Raw genomic sequence first — 15,469 nt, forward strand, 5'->3', positions numbered from 1 at the left:
ATTTATAGTAAAAGAATTAAGAAGTTATTTAACGTTTATTTATTATATGCAATTTAACAACCTATTTAACAACATTTTAACGACAGGGATCTTTACCGTACTGCAGCTTGTTACCATAATCAACTTGAGTTGTTCAAACGCTTTCCATTGCTGCCGTTTGCTAGTTTAGTGACGTGGCTGAACTTTGGTTTACTGTGTACGCTGTAATAGGGGACAGAGTGTTGGTGTTGAGGGGGTGGGTGTTTTGAAAAGTGTGCATTATGGTCAGTGAACATGGGTTCTATAATCGCACTCTTGGGACATTCGTACTGACAGATGTCTAGCCTTTTATTTCTGATAATGAAAGATCTTTGGTTGACAGAGTTTGAAAAAAAATTTTTTGCTAAATTTTTGAGAGAAATTCCTCCAACAAACATTTCAAAAACAAAAGTATACCATTATGTTTCTGTTAGGTAGTAATTCTGATCAGCCCCAAATTTTTAGTCAGAAGGAAACAGGGGAAACCCTTCACTGTTTCTAGGACTATTCATTCATTCATTCATCTTCCAACCCACTTAATCCGCTAACGCAGGTCGCGGGGTAGCCAGTGCCTATCCTGGCAGTCTCAAGGCGTGAGGCAGGGCACACTCCAGGCACGACGCCAGTGTACCGCAGAACCACATAGAAACAAACAATCATTCACCCACACACTCACTCCTATGGTCAATTTGAGACCGGCCAATCAACCTGAAGCGCATGCTTTTGGAGGTGGGAGGAAGCTGGAGAACCCGGAGAGAACCCACGCAGACTCGGGGAGAGCATGCGAACTCCGCACAGAGAGGGACTCGAACCAGGGTCCGCCATGTTGTGAGGCAGCAGCGCTAACCACTGCGCCACCGTGCCGCCCATTTCTAGGACTATATCAATTTGAATTATGTAAGCTAGGTCAGCAGTTTTTTTGCAACTCCATCACAATGGTGATCCACTTTTTATTTTAAGCCGTACGTATTCTTTTACAGCAGCAATAATTTCAAGAGAGTTAAATTAGTTTAATTATTAATCTAGCAGATTCTGACTATTGACCTTTACCATTTGTGACATAGAATTTGTGTTGACTGAAGGTATTTAACTTTTTAAAACGTCAATATATATTGAAATACATCAGTCTGTGTCCAATCCATGTCAGAAAATATGGTTTGTATGTAAAATTGTGTTCAGGATGAAGTAGGATTTACACATTGAAATCTATGGTGCATTCTGTGATTAGCTGGCCTATACAACAAAAAATACCCACACAACGATAGGAGCAGGCTCTAAGAAGTTTTACAAATGTTACCTCTGTATGTACTAAAAATAAACCTGCTTTGCCTCACAACAGAGGATATACAGATACTTTTCCGTAGTATTGGTTTCTCATCACAATCAGCAAACACCAAGAAATCTACTGATGTCAAGTCGTAACACTGAATGATTTCATGCTTTAACTCATAAAACCATGTAAGTACATGAGTGCAGCATTGTATTTACTGCAGCTTTGAATCAGAAGTACAGTTGAAGTACTGGTATTAATCATTATGTGCCCAATATCCTCTTTTTCTTCACTAGTATTGTTCCTGACCGTAATAACAAGAAGATGCCGCTAGGTGATGAATGCCATGCTTGGAAAAAGAAGACCACAGAAGTGAAGGATCAGTACGACTTCAAGGAGGTCCTGGGAACGTAAGTGTGACAGCGTCAACAGCAAAAACTCTTATATCAGCTCTTTTACTCTCAAGAAACAGTGAAATGATTTGAGTATAAGGGAAATGTGTTTCTGCATTTTCAAAGATGTATTTAATGAGCTTTTGACAATTTTTTCTGTCAGGTGGACAGGAGGCACCTTGTTTTTAAATTCTCTTTTAAAAAAATCATTGATGCTTATTTGAGATACAAACATTTCAAGAGGCAGAGATGAGTTCATGTGATTGCTGATTAGGTGGTGATTTTTGTAAATACAACCCAAGATTATATTTAGAATAAGTAAATCTCCATGCTGGTCATCCAGATCCCTCATTACCAAAAGGACCTGAACGATACATTCAAAGAACCATTAGAGGCACAGTGATGTTCTTCAAAAACCTTCAAAGGGTGTAGATGTTCCAATGTAATTGATTCCTTCCCAATACCAATTATGGATATTGGTTACTTGTTTTTTCTTGTATGGGACATTGTGAAGATGTACCAGTAGTATTTCTAATACATAAAGTACTTAGTGTAATTGAATCGTCACATACACATATTCATACTTAAAACACCAGTCCTGCATTTTACAAAACCTGACAAGCCTAATCAAGAGAATAATTTAATGCAAGTAGCTTAATTCAGTTTAAGAAGTAGATGACAAAGTATACTGTACTTTAATGTTCACCTTGTGGAATTTTTTTCTTCAATACAGAGACAGATAATAGAATGGTATTGCAGTATAACCCTGTGGTTGTAAGAGCTCAGTTCACTTAATGTCAGACTCTGAGTCAATTACCTTTCTTACAGTGTTGACAATCCACGTAAAAAAACAAGAAAAGGAAAGCAGATCTTCTGCTCCTTGCATGTAAATGAGTGTAGGCACAACATTTGAAATCACCTGCAGTTCACACTGGAACACCGCCACGCTTCAGCCCTGTAAAATAACAGCACGCCTTACAGTCAGAGTTCCTGGTGAGTTGTTGGTTTGCTGAATTTAATTCAATTCGACTGAAGGCATATTTATTAAACCGGTGACTCTGGACAAAAAAATGCAGTTTTTACTCAGTAAGAGAGCTGGTGATGAAAGAGGAAGCAGGCACGACTGAAGCAATTAAGCAGTTAGACCAAGGAAGCAAACCACTACCATTATTGTCATTGTGCAAGATCAATCTTGAGATAAAGTAACTCAAAGTTCAGTTCACACACATAAAAATGAATGAGATCACATTCTTAGTTCAATCACTGTCCATCTAATGAAGTCACTCATGTGACTTTTTGAACTGCCTTCTAGAACAAAACACCTGGACGGCTGCAAACCAGTAACTAATTTGATGACTGGATCAAATGCTGCAGATCTTCACCAGCACAAGTTGGTCTACTTCATTAGAGACGACCACCTGTCCTTTAAAAAACTGTGTGAGATTGATTTGAGTAGAGGGGCTTTGTGGAAGTTTGCACATTAACTTGCCCTTTGACTTCTTATACCTTCATTCATGGTGTACATACTTTCTGATGCTTCATGGTTGCGTCAGTTTGTTATGTCGCTTAAAATTTAAAAGTAAAGGGAGTGCTGTTATTTTTTTTAAATCCCTGTGGGAACAATTTGCTCAAAAATATTATGTTATACTGTAATTCTTGTATGGATTTGCACTGATGTGGTCGTCAAATGCTTAAATGCGCAGAACTCTCAAATCCTTGACCAAAAGTATCATAAAACTGATCATTGTTAGCTCTCACCAGAACTTGTCACTTTCACATTCCTAAGTTGCAAAGTGATGTGTTGGGTTCACCGTCGACAACAACATGACTGTTCCTTTTCATGCCTTCATGCACTGCTCTGACTCTTGAATTGTATAGCTATGAAACAAAACCAAAGTTGTGTCATTGCAAACTTGCAAACATTAACTAGTGCTCAAGTCAAATGTTTTTGGTTTTACTTTCATTTTAGTACTTTCAAGTAATCGTCATCTTACATGTGAAATGTATTTACGGTAATGAGTTTCGTAGAGCATGTCTTCCAACAGTGGATTGTCACTTCCCACTCTGATGTACCAGCGGTATTACTGTGTAACATAGTTTGATAAATTCGATGACCTTTTGTGTGTTCCTGCTTTTCTTGATGTGTTGAAACCTCCCTTTAACCTCTACCCTGGGTTTTATAATATTTAATGCTGAGAGTCACAAGACTGGATGTTGATCCAAGGTGTCTTAGTCGAAGTGTCTTTACTTAAACCTACATCCTTGTTTGACCAGGATTAGCTATGTGAACACACAACAAATCCAAGACAAAACCTGAGCTTGTTTTGCAAGGCTATGGAACTGTCCTCATTTTCCTTAATTATGGATGCACTGACTCTTCCTTGCCTGTGCCTCTACTGTAAGCACCCTAACAAAGGAAAATGTTTACTTCCATGTTTAAGTGATGTGGTTACATTATCTTGCGTGCACCTACACAACCCTTTTATTCTTCTGCCTTCCCTTCCACACCTGCTCCCAGTTTTTTCGCCGAGCTTGTTTATGAAGAGATCACCACCTCAGCACATCACTCAGCTGTTAGCCACGTTCATTTGCCTTTGCTGGATTGTTGTCTTGGTAACATCAGGAATCACTTTTCATAATAGATTCAAACAGTCACTATGGAAACAAAGTTTTTGATTTGCTATTATTAATCCACTGCTGGGTGCATATGTGTGCAATGTGCAAGACATAGACTCGCTCACATAAAAGAAGGGACACATACATTTCTCTATAAATGAATATCTGTTTGCTGAGCCTCCCTGACCATAAAGGAGAGGCACTGTAGTTGATACGGATCACTTCATCTTCCAATCAATCGATAATCCCTTCTCAAAAAAAATTCTATTCATTTAGCTGTGAAGGAATAACCCAGAATCTCCAACTCTCAATTACAGAATATTGTACATTGTATCAAAAAACTGTATTATTCATACTTTAATGGCTGTTTTGTGACAAATCAGTGAATGAAAATTACAGTGTACACACCTCAATGCTTGTGAACACACAGAAAATGCATCACATTTGATTATTTCTTTCCTTTAACTGCATTTCATGAAAAAAATGTTAAAGATGAGGACACTTTAAATTACATGCCAGTGATCCACGAGTTCCCAGCTGCTGCCATATGTGTTGTAATCAAAGCAGATGGGAATTAATTCTGTTCAAACTGCCAATGTAATTTTCACTGCAATCAAGTGAAATCCTCTTTGGTCTTCGTTCTTTCCTCATTTCTTTCGCTTCTGTTAATCTGCCCCCCCCCCCTCCTTTGTTTAATGTTCTGTTCAACCACGCCCTAACCACCAGCAGTCCGGCTTCATTATGGTTCCTTGTTCCTGTTACCTGCTGCATAACTGCTCTCTGGTTTTTCTGGTTTCACACTGTTTTTACATGGAACGGAGATTCTGATGAGTCACCCTGCCCTTTTATTTTAATCTGTAACTTTAAATATTACATACCTTAAAGGCTTTATTATTCAGATCTCACATGTCAGCCTAAGCTCAATAATACTCAAGATAGAGTCAGCTAACTGTCTGTTCTTTAAGGTGAATAACACTATCAACCTTAATATCACACTTTTTAAAATAATTCCAAGGTTTTAAAAAGGAATGTAGGCAAAAAAAAATTTTTTGTAAACACATCCAGTACTTTCTGCTCATAAAGTTCCCCTTAAGGTTCCATAAGGTTCCATGGAACTTCCCTTAGCTCTTTTTCAAATATTGATACACTTTCCATGGTATTTTTGCTGTTCAGTATGTCATCATTTAAATCAGACTTCCAATTTGTAGGTCAAACACTGATCCTTTCGGTACAGATACTGTAACTCTACCAAGTCAGTCAGACAGTCATCTTCAGATTACCACCGCTATATCCGCCGCAGCGGGTCACAGGGAGCCGGAGCCTATCTCGGCGGCATAGGGCCCGAGGCAGGGGGACACTCCGGGCATGACACCACTCCGCAGAGCCACAGACAAAGACATACAACCGTGCACACACACACTCACTCGTACGAGCAATTTGGAACGGCCAATCAACCTGAAGCGCATGCTTTTGGAGGTGGGAGGAAGCCGTAGAACCCGGAGAGAACCCAGACACAGGGAGAGCATGCGAACTCCACACAGAGCGGGACTTGAACCTGGGTCCGCCGTGTTGTGAGGCGGCAGCGCTAACCACTGCGCCACTGTGCCGCTCTACCAAGTTACACAGAAATATTTCTAGCATTCAGTCAATTTGACTCACACGTCTATAATAAGTGAAATCATCAGGAATAAATCATGAATAGCTGGAATGCTATTCCAGCATTCCCATAACCAGTTTCCAGCATTCCGATTTCTCTGCTGGTGTATAAAGACACACATAGGACACACACACATCTTAATTGTTGAGCATTATCTCATGCGAACATTAGCAAGGGTAAATTCTTATCCCAGCATGCATTGCAAACTTGGACTGGGGCATGGGAAAGAGGAAGTTGAGGGGAAGAGCAGGCGAGTGTGGCACAATCATCTAAAATCGTTAGCCTAATGGATTGGTCCCTGCCTTTTTCTGTCATTCACGTCGACCGGTCACCCAGTGGCCCCTGCCCTCGCTGGTCACATGATCAGCCCCCAGGCACAATTGATTCAGGACAAGGAGGGTATGAGAGAGGACAGCATTAATATCAACAACACTTGTGTTGATGATAGTTTTTCTTAAAGCGTTGGTGTCATGATGTCTTTTACTTTGCATTTTGTTCTTGAAAACTTTTTCCTCTAGCATTCTGTTCTCTCTCTCCATCTCTCTCCTCTTCTCTCTTCTGTTCTCTCTCCCAAATCTCTGAATTAATACATAACTCTATTTTATCACCACTAATAAACTGAGGATCTCTGATTGTTCTCAGCCATTTCTGTGAGTTTATCTTTGTTGCTGTTTCATTTTCTGGGGATAAAGGACAGACCAAAGTAGATGTCTTTAATGCCTGCTATTTCCTGTTATGCAGGTATGCTCAAGCTATTCAATTATGTCTTGTACCCCAGACATGTTGCAATTGTTGATGTTTGAAATCTCCTAAAGGGGTTTTGTTGTCATGTGGTACACAAACGGGGTCTCTCTCTCTGTTATAACTCAACACTCAGTGGTGTGTGTGTGTGTGTGTGTGTGTGTGTGTGTGTGTGTGTGTGTGTGTGTGTGTGTGTGTGTGTGTAAGCAGAAAGATTTGTGAAAGGCTTTAATTCTGTATTAATATCAGGCATGCTTGATCATAACTGGTATTTGTGGAAACTATGGAAATCGCTGACTTCTTACTGTTAGCCAGTGTTGTGAAACCCGACAAAGGTGTCATACACACCTCCAGATTATGAACTGTATATCTTGGAAGTCCATGAGTTTAAAGGATGAAGGCATTCCAGACCTGTGAATCACTGCTTACTTTGCAGATTTGTTCCAAATTATGTCTGTGAAGTAAAAGAAAATGTTCTTGATAAAGCTGCAATAAAATGCTTATCTTTTCAAAAGCTAATTATCGTATGAAGTATATCCTTTAAAGTGTATACAGCTGGGACTCTCTGACCTGTATTATTTTACTCGTCTGACTTTATTAATACATGTATGCCATCCTGTTGCCAATGGGAAAATGTTCAGATTTCATCATGCTAATTTGATCACATTGTTATTTGTGTATTGAAATTATGATTAACTCCCAAGTATTTTCTTGATATAAAAAGCTTTCACAATCATATCTTGAAAAGGCCCCTTTTATTAACAATTAAAGTCTCTCATCTTTTCTTGTTGTTGGATCTTTGTACTCATAACACTGAGCAACGTTTGTAGTGCTGCATGTCTGACACTAATTAGGCAAAAAAGCATTTTACTTTAGGTGAAGACGTCAAATCATCTTGTTAACTTAATTTGCTTCCTGAGTTCAGATAATAAGTAGATAAAGTAGTCTTTGCATGCATGTAGGCAGTTTAGCTGTAGACACAGTGAGGAGCCCATAATTGTAATTTCTTGGAATTATTTAGGTGCTGTTTTTGTTGCTTCTCCATTATTAAATGTTTGTTTGCTGAGACAGAAGCGCATAAATTTAAAAGTATGATTAACAAAGTAATCCAGACAAAAGGAAACAACCATTTTATGGAGCAGATGACTCTCCCAGCATGAGAGCTTTCCCACCTCATCTATTTTTCATCTGTGGCTCTATGTAGTTCTCTTTTACAGTCTTGATCCTAATTCTCCCTCTCCCCTAGTCATTAACTACAAAATGCATCCACTTCTTTTCCTGTGATATTGCTTATTTCAACATGTTTCTTTCCTGCTAATCATATCTCTGTTTTATCATGACAGTATCTCACATGCCTCTAGCCTCTCCAGACGTCTGAATTACTTTCTTTGTTTTTACTTTTCTTTTCTTGGCTTTTCTTTTGAACACAGATTAAATTGTGTCTCAGCTGGAAGATGAGATAGAGCTTCCTTCATTAAGTTGCTGCTCCTGTACTTGACCTCAAAGAATAAGACAATTATCCATCTCATATCCCAACAGGAGTGAGAATTATGACTTGTAGGAAGCTATTTCTTCTGTTGTTTTGGAAAGAAAAAGGTGGCTACTTCAAATTATTTTATTTAAGATATATCTAGTTTTCTAAAGGCTTGCTTTTGTAAGTGAGACTAAATCATGTTCATTTAAACTGGCCAGTGTTTAAAAGAAAGACCCTTAGAAAAATGACAACCTGGAACAGTTTCCAACCCAGGCCCAATCCTGAAAATCCACGTCTGCTTACGGCTCTCAGCCCTTCAGCCCTGTCCTGACCTAATTTGAAATGAAGCCTGCGTCTCAGCACAGTGTAGCTCAACACGGCAGAGCCTGCTGTTCCTGGAAAACACACACACACACACACACACACACACACACACACACACACACACACACACACACACACACACACACACACACACACACACACACACACACACACACACACACACACACACTTACTGTATATGCCCACTGTCTGTCCCATTTATGCATCCCCATCTGCTCATAGCCATATATCCCCATATATTCACATAATGATGTTAAGTACACTCGCTGTGCAGCTTTCCCACAGTCTTTTTCCATTGTTATAATCTCTTATTTCCCATACTCCCAAATCACATCAAGCTGTCCACATATCGGAAATCTGTCTTGAGAACACTGTGTTTTTATTTATTTATTTTTTAGATATATATCTGGCTCTAGAAAGCCATAGGGAAATGTGTCTGTTGTTTTGCAGCTTAATTGCAATCCTTTATGTCAGGGGTCTTGAATTAAAATGACAACTTTTCTGGTAAGTCAACCCCCAAAAAGCCTGAACACAAAAAATGTGTAGTAAAACTCCAAACAACAATTGATCTTTAAATTTGCTTTGGAATTTAAATCCATTCACATAGAGAACATGACATCAGCAAAGGGAAACTCCATCCACCCATTTTCCTGACCGCTACATCCGCCGTATTGCGGGTCGCGGGGGAGCTGGAGCCTATCCCAACTGGCTTTGGGCGTGAGGGGGGGGAAACTGAGGCGTGATGCCAGTGCGCCGTGGAGCAACACAGAGACAAAGACAAACACACACAGACACTCACACCTACGGTCAATTTGGAACAGCCAATTAACTTGAAGCACTGATTTTTGGAGGTGCGAGGGAGCTGGACAACCCGAAACGAATCCACGCAGACACGGGGAGAACATGCAAACTCCGCACAGAGCGGGACACAAAATCAGAACCGATTCTGCATATCATAATAAGCAGGTACTAAATCATTGACGAGTTGGTGCCTTTTAATTCTGGCTTACATGTGTGGATAGGATTTTGTGAAAAAAGTCCACCCACACATGCATGTTACCTTATTTCTAAAGATTAATTTATTCCAGGTGTCCATGTTTACCCTTATGGTGATTAGTATTTCTACTTTTGACAACGACAACAGATTCAAAATTAAGCAGATCAGCCTAATGGAGCTGGTTACAGGAAGCATAAATGCACACCTTTCTACTCATTTTTTATAGTGGACTTCATTGTTCTTGATCATGCCATCTTTCATGCAGGCCATCTGCCTCTATGTCAGACATATGTGGACATATGTCTATAACACAGTATGTTGCAGCCTATGCTAGTGGACATAAGACCAATATGGAGGCAGGATGCTCTCCTCTGTAACGAAACTTACTGGAGTAGCTCAGTCCACTAGGTTTTGGGCTGGGGACTGGAAGGTGGCCAGTTCAAGGCCCATGTGGACCAAAAAGTTTGGAGTGTGAACTGGCAGTGGAGATGTGCCCTTGAGGTGCCCTTGTGCAAAGACACCATCCTGTTATACATTGCCCATTTGGGCACCCCTCGAGGGAGCTGCTCGCCACTCTATGTCTCAAATCTGCATGCCTACAGGCTGTGTGTGTGTGTGTGTGTGTGTGTGTGTGTGTGTGTGTGTTTTGGGCCTGTACCTATACATCTGTGATGAATTACTAATTATAAACTCCAGTGGAAAAAGGATTTCCTCTACGGGGACAAATAAAGGTGGATTCTTCTTCCTCGTAAACAGCAGAGAGATGGATCCCTTTTCCTTCTAAACCACTGTACAAAAATAAAAAATGGTGAGCAGCACCTCTACTTCTGGTAAATGAAACAACAAGTATCTGCTTGGAATCAAGGGGTGAATACCTTGGCCCATTTCCTCAACGTGGTCACAAAATACAGCATCGTTCAGTAGCAAGCAAGATGGACTGTCCATGATGAACCAGCCGCAATGTCTGAACTGCCATTCTGATTGCTGGCCAGGTGTTAGATTGAGGTAAAGCATGCTGCACCAATCAGCAGCCAGGGATGAAATCAGGAAGTGGAAGGAAACAAGACCAGAGGACAGCTAGGCGACAGGAGGGAACCTAAAAGGCTGTAACAAATGGGGACAAAATGGCACTTTTTTACTAAAATGAAGTAAGTGTAAGCACACCACAGAATAACTACATTCACTGATTGGTGCAATGTTCGCTCTTTGGTTTTAGCTGCATTTTTGTCTACACCAACTTTTATTTGTCTTGTAGATAATATACAGTGGATTCATTAGATCATGTAGAAAGAACTGATGCTTAAAACTTAACTCTGAGACTGAAAGTGAATGCACAAACAATGAAAACTACTGAAGCTGTAGTTCGGACTGAAAGTGTTCACCACAAAAGTGTTCACACTCACTTTACTGTCTTTATTAATGGAATCATAAAACAATCACTGCTGTAACATGTCAATGATGATTTGTGCTACCGAAAACCGCAAAAATATTAAACTGCTATTAGCAGTGAGGGTCAGCTACATGAAAGGAGATGATTATTTGCCATAAATATTTTCAATTTTGTGAGACAGCACAAATTTGTGGAGATGATCATCCAATCAGAGGATGGGATCAGCCGTCATGTAGCAGGGAAGGCTTATGTCCATCGATTCTTTGCATTTCACAATACATTTTACAGGTCAGGTAGAACCTGAGGCTGTAATGTCATACATTGTTCCTCTTTTGGTCATTGAGCGCTTGCTGTTGCCCCACCAGTGTAGCGTCATCCTGCCCTGGTCTTTTTCAGTGAAAAATACAAAAAGTAATGTAGAGAAGAGGCTTAATTGAAATGCTGGTGTGTAATCTCTGTGGGCGGGAAAAAGGCATTTGTGTTCCTTATAAAACTATTGATTTTGGAGGCTTTAATCCAGTATGCTTACGTCATTTAACTTGTGTATTACTCTCCAATATTTACTTTAAAAAAAATAAAAAATATAAATTACCGGTACACTGTATTTCAGGAGGGTTTAAAATCTAGGTTGTAGCACTTGTTAATGTAGAATTGTCATGTTAGGTCTAATTTGTCAAATAAGGTGAACTGTTGTGATTAGACTTATTTCTGGATAGTCCACACAGTAAAGAAGATCTATTTATGTTTCATGGCCTGCGTCACAGTTGGTCATCTCTCATCTCTCTGATTGGGACAGATGGCCCTTCTCTGTGTCTCTGCGACCTTTTCATTGCTAACATTTTGTCAACTGCTCACATACCTTCTTGATCAAGTTATCAGCAAAGAAAATAAACACAAAACAAACAAACTGGCATAATAACACACAAGAAGTGGGTCTTCTTTGTCACTGCAAAACAAAAGCAATTTATGTTATTTTCGCGTGGGGTAATCACATGTTATAGTGTGTGAATAACTCATTTTGTTTTACTCGTGTGGATGTGACCGCAGACTTGTATGATGATCAGCGAGATTGTATTTACATTTATTTCAAGTCTTTATCATGTGGCAGGGAGTACGTGTACATGCATGATGGCATTTTAAATCAAAATTCTTCTTTTCCTGTGGTGAGAGAAACATCAGAGTATATACTCATTGACACGGCAGCTCATACATAAAAGAAATTAAGCAACATTAAATCTGTAATTGTAAAAAGCTGCTTACTTAAAGATAGAAGAGAGGGATGTCATCAATAGATTAATGAGTGAAAAAAACTGCTAAATTCACATTTTTTGAGCACTGAAAGGAGAAAGGCCGATTCATATCCCATCAAATACAAATATAGGAAAATACAAATGTATTTGAATAGATTTGTGCAAAGTAACACAATGTGGATCAGAGGAATATATGTTGTTTTTGACATGTAAATATTTAATCTGCTTGGTGCTCCTCATTGTTAAATTGTGTAAATATGAAATAGGAGAATACGCCCTATGCTTGAATAAAGGAGGCATTACACATGTCTTTACTAGGGATTTAGTGATTAATAGCTGTGTGTGTGTGTGTGTGTGTGTGTGTGTGTGTGTGTGTGTGTGTGTGTGTGTGTGTGTGTGTGTGTGTGTGTGTGTGTGTGTGTGTGTGTGTGTGTGTATCCTCTTCCTGGACGCTCGTCCCGTGGTGATGATAAGAGTGTCAGGTAAGGAGCAGGAACAGCTCAGTAAATACAGTTGTTTACTTTTTAATCCAGTGTAAACCTTTGTTCGAGTTAAGCTCTGTTAAACTCGCTCTACCGATCAGCACTCTTTCATAACAGCTGCTCCTCATATTTTCCTCAGCTGTCAGTTTAAGGTTAAAAGTGAATATTAGAGACGGTGGGAATTTAGTTAAGATATCTAGAATCAAAACATTTGTGCTCTCTGTAGACTTCAGCGACAGCTGACACCTGGCGGATGCTGACAAAATTCCACACAGCTTCAGATCACTCTCTTCTTTTTCGTTGCTGGTGATTTCTTTGTGTAATTATTTAGGAGGACAACAGAACAATGAGTTGTTGTTGGAGACAAATTTCTTGACTGTTAATTTGGTTGATCATTTAAGCCAGCTTCAGTATTATTATAGTATAACACTCAGAAGAAACACAATAATCACCAATAGACCTTGCTTTGTGGAATATGTTGCATTATACACAGTATGCCAAGTTCAATTGTTTTCATTGGGGTTGTGTTCGACGCCAAAATGTTCCCCTAAAGTTCACTGACATTCAGAAAGAAGGAAGTGTCTTCTGGTGCTACATGTAAACACTGACAAGTACCATTTCATGATAGGAAACAAAAGTCTTCTGCTTCGAACAAACTGCACTTCAGCTCTGCAAGTTTAATTATTTGTCTTCATTTGCAAGTGTGAGAAATAGAGGTCCAACCAGATTAACCACTCATAATATCCTTCTCTAAAGTTTGAAATAAAATGGTCGTAACAATTAAATATTTCGAATGTTTTTCACAGCATTTCGTTATTTTTAAATGACTAATATGTATCAGAAGGAGGCATTTAGCTGAAAAATACCAAGCAGACAATCGGACGATCCATAGTAAGAGACACATTAGTGTTCTCAGATTCTGCCAGTGTTTGTGCACACTACTGTACAGCACTTCCCCAGAGCCCCCTGGTCTGTCAGTGGGTGCATGGGGAATGTCAAGTCAATCCTCCAGATGCTTCGCAGGAATGTGCAGCACTGAGAGCGTCCTCCACACCGCTGGATTTCTGCCAAAGCTAATGGCTTTTCTGTCATAGTTTGACTTTCAAATTGGTTTGCGACTACTAGGCTTCATTCTCAGGAAAGTTTTTTTTTATTTTGGAAAGTTATAAGTTTGAATTCAAAAGAGGTGTAAATTACTGCAGATCTCATTTGATTAACTTTGCATTTGGTTGTAGTACAACTTGGTAAACTTGTATTTGCTTTCCTGTTTGCATTATTTTACACTTCAATTGCTTGAATTAATAACAAAAAAGACTGCTATTCTTAAACATACGACAATGCAGCTGTAAAAATCTTGACTTACTGGACAGAAACCTTCTATAGGTTTATAGATTCAAATAAATGGGAAAATCAGCTATTTCTTTTCCATTGTTTTTTAGCATTTCAAATATATTTGTGGAGGAGTGTGTCCAGCCAAACTAAACAGACATGTAGAATCATTTGGTTAGAGGTTTATGCCGAATTGTCATACCAAGTGTCATTCTAATTATACACTATTTGTCTTGTGTTGACATATCCATTTTTTATTTCATTTTTTGCTATGAGGCATTTCTTGCTCTGTTATTCTCTTTCCCATGCAATTTAAAATAGGTCTAGATAAAACTGGTTTAACCGGTCGTAAACAAATCTAATTTACATATAAATACTTGAGCACCTGTAGGTTCAAAAACATTGATAATTTTCCAGCATCCGTGTTCACATGTTGGAAGTTTTTAGATATTCCAAAATAAAAACTATAACACATCTATAAATGATTTGCACGGTTAGACAGATTATAAATTGAAACCCAAAATAAGGGAGCAATATTAAAGCGACTGAATGAAATATTTTTCACAGAAGATTTGTGGTCTGCTTTTTATTAAGTCTAAAAATGTGTGTACAAAAACATTACTGGCCAGGAGTGGCTGTCACAGTCTAACAACTGATATTTACACACACACACACACACACACACACACACACACACACACACACACACACACACACACACACACACACACACACACACACACACACACACACACACACACACACAACACACACACACACACACACACACACACACACACACACACACACACACACACACACACATGCATAGATGCTGGATTAAATCTCAAAGACAAATCTATTACCCCAAATACACCAGGTCAAAAGAAATGTCTGTCTCTGTTGTGCTTTTGCTAGTTTGACTTAGACCTGAAGTCACAACTTAACATAAAATTGCACTTTGGTATCTGTACACCAATGACATCATGAACTGTTGTTACCAGTTCTTAAATATGAGAAAACTGATAATTCAGTCGTAAATTGTGTTAGCTGCTCTGTTATATTAAATGTCCAACATATTACTTTTATCAATAATTTTATTTCCGAATATGAAGTCCCTAAAATATGTCATAGTACTAATTTAAGCATTTTGAATTAATGCTATTCAAATATACTTGCTTTGCTTATGATCATGACTTATCGGATGCTGGTATAACCCTTTTTTAGCACCTCAGGTCATGGGCTGCCTGCTGGTGTCTGGGCCTTAAAATTCAAATGTGTTGAGGTTAGCCACGCCCCTCTCCAGAAGTCCACTCTGATATCATAGTCAGCCCCTTCTTAATAGCTAACATGGAGTTTTCCTATGTCTGCACACAGAAGAGGTATTTTTGTTAGAAAACCACACAATTGCATTTTGCATATGAAGGACCTTTACTGTTTCTTATCTGAACCTCATGGAAACATATTTACTAGTGCTGTCAGGCGATTAAGAATTAATTACAGGATTT

At 39.0% G+C, this 15,469-nt stretch overlaps 1 protein-coding gene across 3 annotated transcripts in view; it reads left to right on the plus strand.

The window, feature by feature from the left end:
* camk1b (calcium/calmodulin-dependent protein kinase Ib) overlaps positions 1–15,469 on the plus strand; it is a 34,039-nt gene that overhangs the window by 4,851 nt on the left and 13,719 nt on the right. For all 3 annotated transcript variants that reach the window (XM_068315501.1, XM_068315499.1, XM_068315500.1), the window contains one exon: positions 1,585–1,698. In XM_068315501.1, the coding sequence (XP_068171602.1) occupies positions 1,613–1,698 (86 nt within the window). In that variant the 5' untranslated portion in view covers positions 1,585–1,612. The remainder of the gene's footprint in view (positions 1–1,584; positions 1,699–15,469) is intronic.

Source organism: Antennarius striatus, chromosome 5 (assembly GCF_040054535.1).
Source record: "Antennarius striatus isolate MH-2024 chromosome 5, ASM4005453v1, whole genome shotgun sequence".
In the NCBI taxonomy this organism is placed as follows: Eukaryota; Metazoa; Chordata; class Actinopteri; order Lophiiformes; family Antennariidae; genus Antennarius; species Antennarius striatus.